The sequence below is a fragment of the Ornithodoros turicata genome, chromosome 5 (genome assembly GCF_037126465.1).
Source record: "Ornithodoros turicata isolate Travis chromosome 5, ASM3712646v1, whole genome shotgun sequence".
Taxonomy (NCBI): Eukaryota; Metazoa; Arthropoda; class Arachnida; order Ixodida; family Argasidae; genus Ornithodoros; species Ornithodoros turicata.
The window spans coordinates 53,476,759-53,491,278 of record NC_088205.1 but is presented as its reverse complement, the minus strand read 5'-3'; the positions used below and the strand labels follow the sequence as shown (position 1 = coordinate 53,491,278).

At 46.4% G+C, this 14,520-nt stretch overlaps 1 protein-coding gene across 3 annotated transcripts in view; it reads right to left on the bottom strand.

Annotated features, from left to right (window-relative positions):
* LOC135396044 (phospholipid scramblase 2-like) overlaps positions 1 to 14,520 on the bottom strand; it is a 194,294-nt gene that overhangs the window by 56,269 nt on the left and 123,505 nt on the right. The window contains exon 5 of one of the 3 annotated variants that reach the window (XM_064627101.1): positions 11,516 to 11,716. The exons of 1 other annotated variant lie outside the window; for it this stretch is intronic. In XM_064627101.1, coding sequence (XP_064483171.1) covers positions 11,516 to 11,716 — 201 coding nt within the window. The remainder of the gene's footprint in view (positions 1 to 11,515; positions 11,717 to 14,520) is intronic. One more of the 3 variants, XM_064627102.1, reaches the window with a different exon arrangement.

The window sequence follows — 14,520 nt, the reverse complement described above, 5'->3', positions numbered from 1 at the left end:
AGTTGGTCGCCTCAGATTTTCACCGTCTCCCGCCTGAGAGACACCTCCCCTCCCGTCGTGCACCTGGAAGATTACCGGGGTAAACACGTGGACGGATCTTTCTACCCGGAGGAGGTACTCATCGTAACCCGAGACACCAATCAGCCTTGGCCAGTAACGAAAGTGCTGAGAAAGAAGCAAGTTCAGAGCTTCTTCTTGGTTCGCTGGTTCGGTTACGACTAAGAACACGACAGTTGGGTTCCGAGCAGCAATGTGGTCAAGATTGGGAAGTGACGTCAGACATCTACGTCCACCTGCTCTCAAACGCCAGCATGGATAAGTTTCCCTCGAATAAAGTCAACGCCTTCACGGTAGCTTTCGATAGCCCGCTTCAGCTCTCGCATCGCTATAAAGTCGGTCTGATGGATCTTAGCATAAGCAACGATTTTTTAAATATCGGGTACGAAAGGCAAGATGCGAAAATCGAGGTTTCTTTCGAGGACACAGTCGAAGCCGGGAGAAGTTTCCGTGTCACCTCGGATCTCGGGAGGGATTTGGGAAAAGCCCTTTCGGAATTTAACGTTTATTTCACGTACAATAAATCGCGATACGACTTCGTCTTACCCGTGGACGTGAAGGCCGTGTAATTGGACCCTCGGCTCGCACAGGCGCTCGACGCCTAGCTAGCGTCCCGCGAAGCAGGTCGTGCGGTGAAGCCTCCCAAATTGAGCGAACGCGAAGCCACCTCCATCTTATTGGAGCACGCCGCACCAGTCGCTTTCGGTGACATCACTTTGAATTCAGAAATCACGTCCCTACGTAACACACTCAACCAGTATTTCCAGATGCACAAGCTGGACGCGTCGCTAGAATTCGCGAATAACGTCTACTCTCTGAAAACGCCAAAAGTTTGCACGTACCGGAACTCTTTGTCAAGCTGCTACATCTCACACCTGTCGAGGGACACGGAGAAACGCTACGCTTCTCTCTCCCCGTAGTGCGTCAATTTTCTTTCACGATCAAGACGAAAATTCCCCGATCTTTGCAAGTACATCTGCCACCCGGCTATTATGCGACGCCGCAAGCACTTCTGGATGCGATTACCCAGCGCGTAGGCGAACGCGCGCGCTTCTGCTTCGACGCAACCGAACAGAAATGTAAAATTCGGCTTTCCGAGGGCACCTCCACCTTAAGACTTTCCGAGTATCTGGCCGTGCTTTTGGGCTTCGAATCGCGTACCGTATTCACGGGGGAGGAGGATGCCACGAGCTCCGTTGAGAAACTCCTGGAACTCCCCGTTTCACAACATAATCGTCTGCACGGATATCGTGGAACCCACGTACGTGGTGAGATTAAAAAAACGACAAGAAAACGTACAATTACGAGGTGGACATTAAAGAAATGACGTTACACTTCAAAAAGGTGACGCTGGCACCTTCCCTGTTTTTGGAATACAAGCGGCGGCTTCAGACCAAGCCAGCCATCTACGTGTTACACGGATTGGAAACCAAAGTGCGGAGTGCCGGGAGCTTGGACGCTCACTTTGAAAACGTTTACCCGAAAGGGGGCCTTCCAAATTATGCGTCGCCCTGCTCGCCACGTCATACTTTCTCGGCGACATCCGATCGAACCCCTACAAATTCTGCCATTACGACCTGTCTCATTCGATGCTCTCCGTGGACAGCCAGCAAGTGCGAGCCGAGTACGACTTTAAGAACGACCTCGTCAAAATTCCCTACTTTAACTTCTTGCAAGAACTGGGTGAAAAACATTTCAAGTACAGCAACGAGCGATTTAAAACGAACGGGTTCCTTCTCTACTTCAACTTGTACGTGGACAAGTGTTCTTCTCCTTTGCATTTGAACGAGTGGCGAAAAGGAAACGTTCGCCTGCAATTACGCTTCGCTAAAGCCCTTCCATACTGTCCTCTTGATTTCCGAGTGTCCCAAGCTCATGTGCGTCGACAAGGACCGTACGGTCACCTTCCCATAGAAAAGATGTACGAGAGCAGCATCTTGGAACTCGTGTCCCTGAACCCCCTCACTTCCTCCATGCTGAGAGGCATTTGCGTTTCCGACGAAGCCTACGTCTTACGCAACTCCGGCTATTTAATCATCAATACGGAAGAGCGAAGAAAGCGCGGCCAGCACTGGGTGCTCTACCTGAAAAACTACGAAGGGTCTACCGTGTTTTTCGACAGCTACGCACTTCCCCACATCGAAGCAAACCTTTGAAGGACTTTACCTGCAGTGGACGAGTATAACGACCAGTGTATTCAATCGCCTTTTTCGCCTTACTGCTGGCTTTTTTGTATCTACGTAGCCACGCGCATGTCAAAACCCTACAACTTGAAAAATTGTGTATCCATGTTTTCCTGTAACGTCGAACAGAATGACGAAACAATAAAACGTCTACTCGTGAGGGAATTCGTTTCGTAAAGTAGTCCATTTTTCACGACATACACAAGACGCTTGTGACACGATCATATTCATTCTAATTCATTCTATTGATTCATATCTAAAATGGACATTAAAAAAGTTGCGAGCAATTCTGCTCTTTCTGTTTCTCGACAGAAAGAAAAACGGCTTCATTAAAGAATTTAAATGTTAGTGAATTATGTAAGTTAGAATATCAAAATACCTTGCAGATGAGGTTCTCCTCCACTCGCATACACGTAAATGCAGTTCTAGTTGTTTTGTTATTAAAATTATCTATTAAAAAGGGGTACGACCACGAAGTGTGCTATAGTGTCTTTGTGGCACGTTCCTGTTTATTGTGAGTGTGTTGTTTCTCAGCTTGGACAAATTTTTATTAAAAAGCCACGAGTGCGCTAGCACGTCATTTTCATAGTTCAGTTGTACCGTCACGCGCATAAATTTTCCAAGAAAGCATGCAATTGACTAATTGCCCAAATTCATTAATTGACTCTTGAATTAGGAAGTCTTGAACAAAAGCTAGATACCGGTATGACAGACTGTCATAGTTGAAGGCCACACCAATTAAAAATTGTGAAAGACGCACCCGTGTTAAAATATCCATACCTGAATTTTGATATGCAAATGAGCCAAAACCTAAACCGTCGCAAACATATCTAGGGTTGTGGTCTTCACAGTACGGGATCCTCATATACTTCTGTATGTCAACTGCGCTCGGAACTATATTGTTTTGGGCTTAGAAACCTTATGTTTCTGGAACATAGAGGGAGAAAAAGGAATCTGGTGATTGTGTTGCAACGGAATGTTTACTTGACGAAGATACCTCCCGTGACGGCGCCAATGCATCAGAAGGCTGCCGTGATACAATATATAAACTTTGGAGGAGTGTTCTCAGGTCTGATTCTGCAGCACGTATACGTCGAGATACGCTGGCGGCAAAAATAATAATCTCAGGCTGAAAGCTCAGCAGCTCTCACATCGTTCTATTCTGCCTGTATCAGCACGCGCGGTCAATGATCGTCAACCCTGAGTGCCGGTGGTGCATGGGCAGTGCTTGCATTACTAAGTACACCTGTGTACTTCAAGTACTTGGTTCCCGAGTGACTGTGCGCTGAACTCAACTTGCATTCTCGTAAAACAACTTTAATACATAGCAGTTGTAGCGAGGTCGTCTCCTTAGTTTTTGTCGCATGTTGTTCCATGTGCTTGCGTCCTCTTCCTCTTCCACCCAAGCTTCCCTGCTTGGGGTATTATTTTAGAATAATAAAGAACACCTGCCAAGATCGAAGCTGTAAAAATAGTAAGTTAAGGAAGGTGGCCATAGAATACTCATAGTGAGGCATTTTAAAATAATTTTTTCCTTCTTCTTTTCAAAGCTGACATACATCTGCTTGTGTAATTGCCGATCTGGGCCATTCCAGCCAAAACCAGCCAGAGGTGTAGCTGGACTCTCTTAAATACCACTGAAAAAAATTGTATGCGTTTTTTGGAGGATGCATATATAGAAAGTAAGCGTTTTTTCTCATGATTTCGTTTTCTCGAACAATGTAGGCGCATTAAACTGCCGAAATATGAAAAAGTTGTCCGTTACGAGCTTCCTTCTGGCATCCACATATATGTACATCATTTCTGCGCTTTCCTTGCCATGTGTTAGAGGGGAAACTTGGGTCTACCATCCCCAAGGGCATATAGAACGAGAATAAATCAGATGACTTGGTTAGAACTCAAGAACTGAGCAAATTTGGGTCGAGTTTACGATAAATTTCCTGCAAATTAGCATTCTTGAAGGATCCTCACATTATTTATGCTTGTGAACTGCTGTATGGAGATTAGGTCCACACAAAAATATCAAACTGAAATATATTCATTGTTTAGCCAAGTGTTCGAGAATATCAAGCACTTGCAAAAAATGAAACTTTTTTTCGGATAGTATATTGAAATATAGGTCGTCTCAAAGAAATCTTGCCCCATTTGTGTAACCTGCCCTCTCCTATAACACTGAAAATCTACAGGTGTGTTTTTCTTTCAATGCAAAAAACAATGTGTGTGTGCTGCAGTGTGTTCGTCATTTGAGGTCGTCTAGGAAGTAAAAAAAAAGATGCTTTGTGGCTGCCTGCTGCGAAAATCCACACTCTGCTTTTCCATTTTGAGAACCTACAGGTGTATTTGCTCTTATGCAAGAAAAATGTTTCGCCAGCTCATTCATATCCCATCAGTATGATGCTATATCACACTTTGAACAAATTTTGCATTCTACTGTTCTGCCCAGTTCTACATATTAATTGCAGTCGCTGCCTCATAACAGCTTTGTCAACATTTATGATTGTTTTCACATACCTGAAGTCGTATGGAAAGTGAACAAATCTCATCATTTCAAGGACAGACCCTCTCCTATAGCATGTTCAAAATCTGCTGGCATGTGTTTTCCTGAACGAGAAAAACTGTCATTACCACATTTGCATTCTGCACTGTGCAAGTGTTTTCTGTAGATCTTATTGCATCAGCTGACCATATTGGCTCAGATCATGTCAGAATGTGACATAACAGCCTTTGGAAACCCAAAGCCTTCCTTTCAGTGGAAATAGGTGTTTTTGTTGCATGAAGAGAAGGTGTCTCAAAGTAATAGTACCTCCTTGTGGCCTGGGTGGCGCATGCCTCACTGTGCTTTATTATGTCCAGTAATTTCTTCTCCAACTGTATGTCTTTTGCAGTGAGCCACATCGTATGCACAGTCTTCAAGCTTTCTTGCACCCAGAAGAACAGGTTACGGCTGTGCAGGCATCAGAATATGTGCACTCAAGAGGGGGCAGCAATATAGCACTATAGGTGCCAACCTTTTAAATGGTGCTGCCAACACAGTCCCAATCCCCTTTATCCGGCATATAGCATTTATGCAAAAGTCATGCTTGTGGAGGCAAAGGTTAGCAATTGAATTTTCTGTTTTTCTATGCTGTGTCTGTGCTTTTATTACGCCCTGTTGCTCATCGTATAGCTTCGGCTTTTAGCTGGAACAAAACAATAAAAAAATGGCGAGGAAAGAAATATGCCACCTCCGATCGCCATCAACCAAGCAAGACAAGTCAATAAAGGTGGTTGTTATTCACTCTGCTATGTGGTTGTCTTCATGTTAAGCACCTGTTTGGATCTTGTAGTACCGGCTAGCTTCCTTGTAGTGTAACATGTAGGTGACCGCATAGAGGGCAAAGAGGAGGAATTGGCTTGTCTGGGGTAGGAGCTCACACATAGTAAATCATTTTACACCTTTATTCGCTCAAAATACGCGTATTCCTGTAAAAACACCCATTTCTATCCCGCAAAGTGGAGCAATTGGTGTAAAAAGAGCACTAAAGGTGCAATATCGACATGCACCACGTTTTATTCCATGTCGATCATTAGGGGTGTAAAGTGAGGTGTTGAAAGCGATGTTTGCGTCCTTTACACCTTTTTACACCCTATTTGAACTGGAAATATTGTGTTTATTGTGTGGAAATATTGTGTGGAATTTAGATGGTATCCATTGCTCATTGCTGGCGTACGTTTTAATTGCAAACACGAATTCCCGTCACCGTTACAGATGTTTTCCGCGCGACTACACTTATGGAACATGCCCCCAACAGATTGTATTTCAGTATATGATCCATCCGATACGCCAATATAGGCCACCGAACGTGCCCAGGCCTCCTTCAAGCTTCGGCACACACAGTGGTACAAGCTTCGGCACACACAGATACTTTCCCCAGGAAAGTCGAATACTTTCCTGGGGAAAGTATTCGACTCTTTGGGTTCTCAAATACCAGCACGAACAGCACGGACGGCTGTCACAGGTAAAACGTGAATATCGACCAGTTAACTTCTCGCAGCGCTTGCGTGGTCATTATACGCACCACAGTCGGAGACTGAAAGTTTGGCACTTTCTAACTTTTATTGTGCACTCAAATATCATATACAGGAGCATGCGCCTACGAAGTTTGAAGAATTTTCGAGGTGGGTTTTTTTAGATATGAGCGCTCAAAAACCGCATTTTTTCAAATGTCAGGTGTTGTAGACACCCCCACGCGTGACAGCAACCTGGCCTAGTCTCCTAAATGTGATACCGAATTATAGAGCTCAGTCTCCGCTACATGGCGATACTTTTCTCCTTTCACTAGTACATACCTATACAAGTGCAGCAATAGCCGCAAGAATATGAGTGATTTTCGTGGTCGCCACCAACTTTGCGTATTTTTAGCTACAAAATAACAGAACTCCCGCAGGAACTAAACCAAAGTCCTGGAAGCCAACATAGCTGACAGTGCAAGGAAAAAAATTTAAAGCCGTGAACGTGTTCGTTGGAAAGATATTGAACGCCAAAGTCGCCATGCCTGAAAACGCGTCGGCTCTGCCATATTCTTTCGGATTCCCCCCCCCCCCCGCGAACTACGGAAACTAGATAAAAAATACTTCCTGTTCCATTCTCAATGTGAGTCCGGCTACACCATATATTTCTTCAATAAAAATCACTGATGGTGTCCGGACCACCATGCCTGAGTTGAGATGGAATCACCCAGATATCATGTTTTCACTATATATAAACAACCTTCCAAATCAACTTGCTCACACTAACTATGTATCGTATGCAGATGGCACATGTCTATTTTTAGCTTGTCCCTCTATGGAATGCATCCGATCTAATGCAAATTCAAATTTGCAGTACATAAGTAAATGGTTCAAATTAAATAGAGTTACATTGAACATTGATAAGACAACTGTTGTGGTATTCAGAAGTGTGTGGTTCAAATTTCAAAGCTATGACCTGAAACTTCAAATTGATGGCAAGCCTATACAACAGTACAGTGGGAATAGTACTTGATCACTGTTTCACTGGAAACCACATATTGATTGTGTGTCTGGGAAACTTTCTGCTTCAATACTTCTACGCGACTACAATACTTGTAGGCTGCGCGTCGCTTATTTCCGCTCAATGTACTTAGTACAATTTACTTTTCGCTAGTCCAGGGTCCAGAGAATCTTGTGTATTCCGTTGAATCATGGGGAAAAATCTACCCTTCTTGCCTCGAAACTATTCGTCTTCTACAAAAAAGATGCTTGCGCATAATGGCATTTAGGAACCCTCGAGATTCAGCAAGCACCACATTTAACTAACTAAAAAAGTTTAAAAGTGAAAAAGTTTAAAAAGTTTAACTAAAAATTTAAACTAATTACAATTCTTCCTTTGGATTATGCTATACATCTAATGGGTATCCTACTGCATAAAGTCGTGACTGAATACCTTCCCCTGGTTATCGGCCCTGATCAAATTAAACGAACATGAGAGAGGGGTACCTGTGCAACTTTGTTGCATAACGGGCAAAATTTTTACGGTAAACGAACGATTTGATATATTTGAGTAAAGGTATGGAAGTCACTTCCCCCAAGTGTGAAGGCGGCAAAGAATTATAAACCTATACACCGCTTGAACAGAGCGCGGGACAGAGTTGAGCTTCAGTCAACTTTTCTAGCACCGATTTCTAGTGCTGACTCCTCTTGGTCAATCACGATGCTCCACCTGGTTATCGCAACGTTGATGTCGGGGAAGCCGTGGGTTGTTTTACTTCCGTCATCCAAGCAACGGCTCGGCACTTCCTCCGTTTGCGTGCTCACATTCCCCGCCACCCGTTCCTCAAGAAAATTCGATACCGCCCTGAAAGCGACTCCTATCGAGTAGCGCAGAGGACACGCCAGACTCTCACTGGCTTCATAACTAAGGACACTATACCGCCGGAAGCCCCCTGGTCTCCCGCCACTTTTGTACGCCGACACTTTTCTACCGCCCACTTTTGTACGCCTTCTAAACCTTCTGGAAAGAAGAGATCAGGTCCCCCCTCAAGTCCTCCGAGCCCATTTTCATGCTCTGGTAGACGAGAAGTTTTCTACGTTTACGGCAGCATATACCGATGTATATACCCGATATATATACCCGGCCCCGGGAAAGCATTCTTTCTAATTTCTGCTGATTTCTAAAATATTTAATTTCCAGCCCATCTGCGAGAGACATCACGGGCGTTTGCGTGACTTCTCTCGGGGTGGATGAAACGAAACTTTAATATGACGTCCGTTGATCCCTACCATCTTATGAGCATGAGGATGACAATGTTGTCATCCAAGCGGTATGGCGGCGAAGGTGGCTGCCGCACAAGATGGCGTATATGCAGGCAACCTGATGGAAGAACTCCATTATGTAAAAGCCCGAGTCTGGGCACACAGAGGGACAACACGCATAGTCGTGTGTTCGTGTGATCCCTCTGTGTGCCCAGACTCAGGCTTTTACATAATGGCGTGGCTGCCGGATTTTAGTGCTTGTTCCTCCTCCTGGGTTTCTCTACGACAAGTTATCACCTAATACTACGGATATTCTAATGGAACAGAACCGGAGGGGCGAAACCAGCCAGGAATTGGGAGGGACTGGTGGGTTTAGAGGAAACTGGCATTGGAGGCTGCGTGTCCCTACCACGCCTTACCACGAGAGCGTTTGACAGGAATTCTTGATGCCGAAAAATAAAGACCTAAACAACTCAAAAGTGTCGCCGTGGCTGAACGCTGTGTTGCCACAGCAAGAGACTAACAGCAGGTTTATCTGCCAATGGATGGCTACGACAGCAACGATACGACCGCAGACTATACGAGCTACGTAAGGATACCCTGCGCGGGTGTGTCGCTCAAGTGCCGGTGGCGTCACTCTATTACGTCGCAATGAGATTTCGCGTGAACACAGCAGGATAGCGCCTTGCGTTCTGCTGTATGTGAGAACGGCGAGCGGGAAAACCGCGCTAGGTTTCAAGTGCAACGTTCGAGCGCACTAGCGAAACGCTGTATGTGGGAACTGCCCTTTAAGGACATGCGGTATGTTGTATCGGTACGCGATTTGTCAACGCACGAGAGAAGAATGGCTCGACGTGGGGGTGTTTTACTTGGGTTGTTTCTTTGGACATATCGTGCGCACTGGGAACGCTTAGACATGGCGCGGCGCGACGGCACAAAGGTACAACGCACCGACGGAACAAGAACGGGAATGCGACGAAAAGATTTGTATAAAGAGGGGTATACACCGACTTGACAAAACAATACAAAGCAATTTAATTCAGACGTTTCGTCCCCCATACGGAAGACATCATCAGTGTCTGCCAAAGGCAGAGTGAGGAATACACCAAACCAGTCGTCTCATTTAAGGTCAGCCTAGACTTCGGGAAGTGGGCCACGGTTGGCATTACATACAGTCTTATCATTCCGAATGTGCCACGACTCCAAGAATTTGCGGGGTCCCCACCTTTGTTCGCGACCCAATGTGAGCGCATTTATGTAGTTGAAGGTGTGACCTGTTGTCTAACAATGATCCCAGAGTTCTGTCTTTGACCTTGAGTTTGTGGCTCTTCCCACATCGCGTTTGTGCTCCTTGAGTTGCGGATCGCTCACTCAGCCCGATCGTATCCTTCATTGGTTCTCCTACCTACAACTTGTCCAAGTACCTGACCGAAATCATTGCCCCATTGACAGGAGGAAACGGATTGACTGTGCGCAACTCACGAGAATTTGTGGGACTGGGTCCAGGACTATACCTTGCAGGAAGATGACTTGATGGTGTCGTTTGATGTGGTTTCCCTCTTCTCGAACGTACCCACAACTGTTGCTGTAAAAGTGGTCGAAACACGGCTACGTCATGATGCCACCCTCTCTTCTCGTACATCACTAACCGTGGAAGACATCATAATTCTTTTACGTGTTCGCCTCAATCAGTGCTATTTCACTTTCCGACGCCAGATATATCACCAAGTGAAAGGGTGTCCTATGGGGAATCCGGTGTTCGTCCCTATGGTTAACCTCGTGATAGAACGCATTGAAGAAACTGCGCGACAACATGCGCCTTGCCCCGTGAAATTCTATCGCCGCTACGTTGACGATACGTTTGTAATCCTGAACCGACACCGCCTAGAGGACTCCCACGCTATTTTAAGCAGAATTGAACCTTCTATTCAGTTCACCCGTGAGATTGAACAAGGCAGTACCCTACCGTTCTTGGATGTAATGGTACACCGAGACCAGGCTGGAAAGATCATGACTTCGGAAACCTTGTGACACGGGCAATCTCCTCAATTTCAGTTCCCACCACCGAAAAGAACACAAACGGACTGTTGCAAAGACTTCATTCGACCGGGCTGAGCATCTTTCTTGCACTCCTGGACAGGGCGCCGCAGAGAAAATAACATCCACGGGTTACTCAAAAAACGTGGCTATCCAAGACAGCTCATTGAAACAACAAGAAAACTCGTGTGTAAAAAGAAACAGTAGGAAGAAACCACTGAGACTCGGGGCACCGTATCCATTCCGTACATAAAAGGTGTGTCAGAATCAATCTGACGTATCCTCCACCCACTTGGTGTAAAAACAACCTTCAAACCACACATTAGACTGCCGGACCTCCTGTCGAAACCAAAGGGCCCCATTGATCTGGATTCCCAAAATGGAGTTGTCTACCAAGTGAAACGCAATGATTGTGACGTCAGTTACGTAGGTGAAACCGGCTGGAAAGGAGGCACTCGACTCAAGGAGCACAAACGGATGTAGAAAGAACCACAAACGCAACAAGGTCAAAGGCAGAACTGTCTAATCGTTGTTGGACAACCGGTCAACACCTTAACCTACATGAATGCGCTCACTTTGGGTGGCGAACAAAGGTGGGGCCCCCGCAAATTCTTGGAGTCGTGGCACATTCGGAATGGTAAGCCTGTATGTAATGCCAACCGTGGCGCGCTTCCAGAAGTCTACGCTGACCTTAAATGAGACGACTGGTTGGTATATTCCTCAGTCTGCCTTTGGCAGACACTGATGATGTCTCCCGTATGGGGGACGAAACGTCTGAATTAAATTGTTTTTTTTATTGTTTTGTCAAGTCGGTGTATACCCTTCTTTATACTCGTCATGAGTCCCGGCTTTTGGAACAATTTTTTATCGAAAATGTTTGTTTTTCAGATTCGAGTTAAGCTTTGCGAGTTGTCGGGACGGATGGGCCTAGCTCCGAGTCCGCGATTATCCGTGATGTTTTAAGATATGAACCAAAACACACACACATTTTTTTGTGGTGCAAAGGGCAGTACCGCGAAATATGTTGGTCCTGGGCAGCAGGGGATCAGCACGCAGGTACAGAGGCCCTGCACTTTGAGCACGGAGACTCCATTTGCATCCAAGATAGTAAAGGAAGAGCACACGGTGCTGCAGTCCTCCTGCACGTAGCCAACTACTTGACCTTCCGGTGCTTCCACAATAATCTCCTGAAACAATAAAACAAAAAAAAAAAAAAAGAACGGGAAGGCTATTATACTCTATGCATGTTGGATCGCAAAGGGTTCTCACACTTTGGCAGAACTATTTATAGTGTCGCCTAAAACACATGTAACGACGCTATACCTGCTGTACGCTACTAGCTGAGTGTTTGTACTCAGACGCAGCAGAACCTATGGCGTAGAGCAGCGTGCTCCGGCCGCGCCGGGCGTGTTTCACACAGGAGTCCAGCAAGCCACTGTCTACTGTTTGCGCTACGCGACACCGCTCATCGGCACACACATACCATCATTCATCGCCCAGCTGATTATGTATGAACTTTGCTATGCTCGAGAAAGGCGATATAATCTGAACAGAACCACAGAAAATGTAAAGCGGCGTGCCACAGAAGACCAGTTGCACGATACCCCGCCACTCCACTCCGTGCCTTCGGACAACGCAGTGCGAGGAGGTCTTAAAGGAGGTAAGAACTCCAATCTGCATGCATTTAGTTACGGGTTTAATAGACGTAATATTGGTCTTCTACGCTTCGTAATTCTATTTACAATTTATTCGATTCTTCTCCTTCATAACGTGTGCAACGTTAATACATAAACTCACTTTTTTTTCAGATACGGGCGAGTAGACGCACCGCCATCCTGATAGCTCTATCCATTTTATCTGAAGAATTGTAGCACCCAATCAGACGCCAACGCGGAGGTACACATAACGTTCTGCTTTACACTCTTCAAAATGAACTTCACCACATGGCACGCTACTAGCGAACCAATGGCAACGTTCTCGTCCCTGATTTGTTGAAAACGGAAGCCGGAGCCTATTTTGTAGTCATAATGCGGTACATAATAGCTCCGCGTAGTATGCTCCGCCTCCCGTTATTAACAAAGCAGGAGCGAGAACGTTGTCATTGGTGATGGTTGGCTAGCAGCTTGCTATATGAAGTGAAGATACGGACCTATCTGATTCATCTATACAAAAGGTGTCACAGACAGGAAGTTAAAATCGGCGTTTTGGAGCCGACACAGTCGCCGTGCAAGCAAGGTAGAGGTCATAGCCCTTTAAGGTTTACGGGCGTCTGATAGATGCTGTTGACATTGTACTGCACGACAGAATGTGTTTAAAAATAAGCAGCCCTGCAAATCACGGGACTAACAAGATAATACATATTGTTGCTCCGAGAGATAGTATCGGAGGACAGTGTAAGTGACGGATGATGTCAGAACCGCATTTTGTCTGCTCGCTTTCTATTGCCGGAAGAGCTTTCTTTCTTTCGTAAGTCTTCTGAAGCTTCTGGAGCGAAGAGATCAGATTCCCCCTCAAGTCATTCGAGCCCATTTTTATGCTCTGGTAGACGGCAGGTTTTTTACGTCTGTAGTAGAATATACACAAGGCTCATCCAGAAATGGCAAGCCCGACTCAGGATTCGTCATACCATCCGAAGGCGGAGTTCAAGGATGACGCCTTTCGCATCGAACCTCATCATCAGCTGTGGAACTCTATGCCATCCTTTTCTTTCTGCAGCACATCGTGGGTTTTACCGCGTGGGAACGGACAGTCTTCATTGAGTCAAAAGCTGATCTGCATGCTTTTGAAAATTCTGGAATACGAGGCTCATCCGCGCCCAAAGTGACGGTAGGTTAAAAGCGATAAAAACCGGGCTGTTTGGTGGTACATCTAAAAGCGATAAAACCCCTCTTTGTGTCCCCTGCACCGGGGTTTTATCGCTTTTCAAAGTGACGGATCTGTTAATGGCTTACCACCATGCGTATGAAGCAGCGCACAGGCTGGTTCTTCAGTAGGTTCCAGCCCATTGTGGTGTCATGGGGAGAGAGCATGGAGCGCAACAGAAACTGGTCTCTCGTCTCGGAGACGGACGAGTATTGCGCTGCTGAGATGAGACCGTCGTTCCATTCCTCGACGCCTCGTGACACCCCTGGCTTCTCGCCAATGGACGACTGACATTCTCCCCCATCTATGTTGAGAAGAGTTGATCCAACGCTCGTTTTGCGCATGCCACGAAACACCTCTCGTCAAGATGCTGCATTAATTCATCAAATGTGACTCGATGCCGCGAGGCCAGTGGCGTTACCGCTTGAGACGAGTTGACTGTCCCAGATTCTGCCACTGCGGTGCTCTAGAGCACATTGTTCTTCATTGCGCACACTACCAACCCTCCCGAACCGCACTCTCGGGTCTCTTAACCAGGTGGACTCTCGCCCCCCCCCCCATCTCTCTCGAAATTGCTTGGTCCCTGGCCAAATCCAGCCCACCAACGCTGTGCCCTCAAAGCTCTTTTGACGATTTTGGACACCATAGGGCATCGAACCTTATTGTGAAGAGGCTCATTATTTCAGTTCCCACATCACCCTCAGCAATGGGGTAGCGATGAAACTCTCCATTCATCATTTTAAAAATAAAGTTGTTTGTGTAGCGGGCGACGACGACGACGATGACAACGATGGCCACGCGCGTGGAACACCGGCTTCAGTTCCATCGGCGCGGCCATGGAGACAGGCCACCATCATCGCCGGTCGGGGCTCATGTAGAGGAAGACCACCGTCCTCTACATTTGGTGACCCGGACAAAGAACATCACGTCCGGAGCAATTCGGCCCTTCACCATCCCAAATTTCCGACCACGCCATCGAGCAGCACTACCTCCGGCACACACGGCCCACCTTCACTCCTACCGCACTCTTCGCTCTCTCTCACCTACGCTTCTCTCTTCGCTCAAGTCTTCTCACGCTTCTCACTGCCGGCCGCGACACTCGAGCCTTGCGCTCACCTGCCGGTTGCGG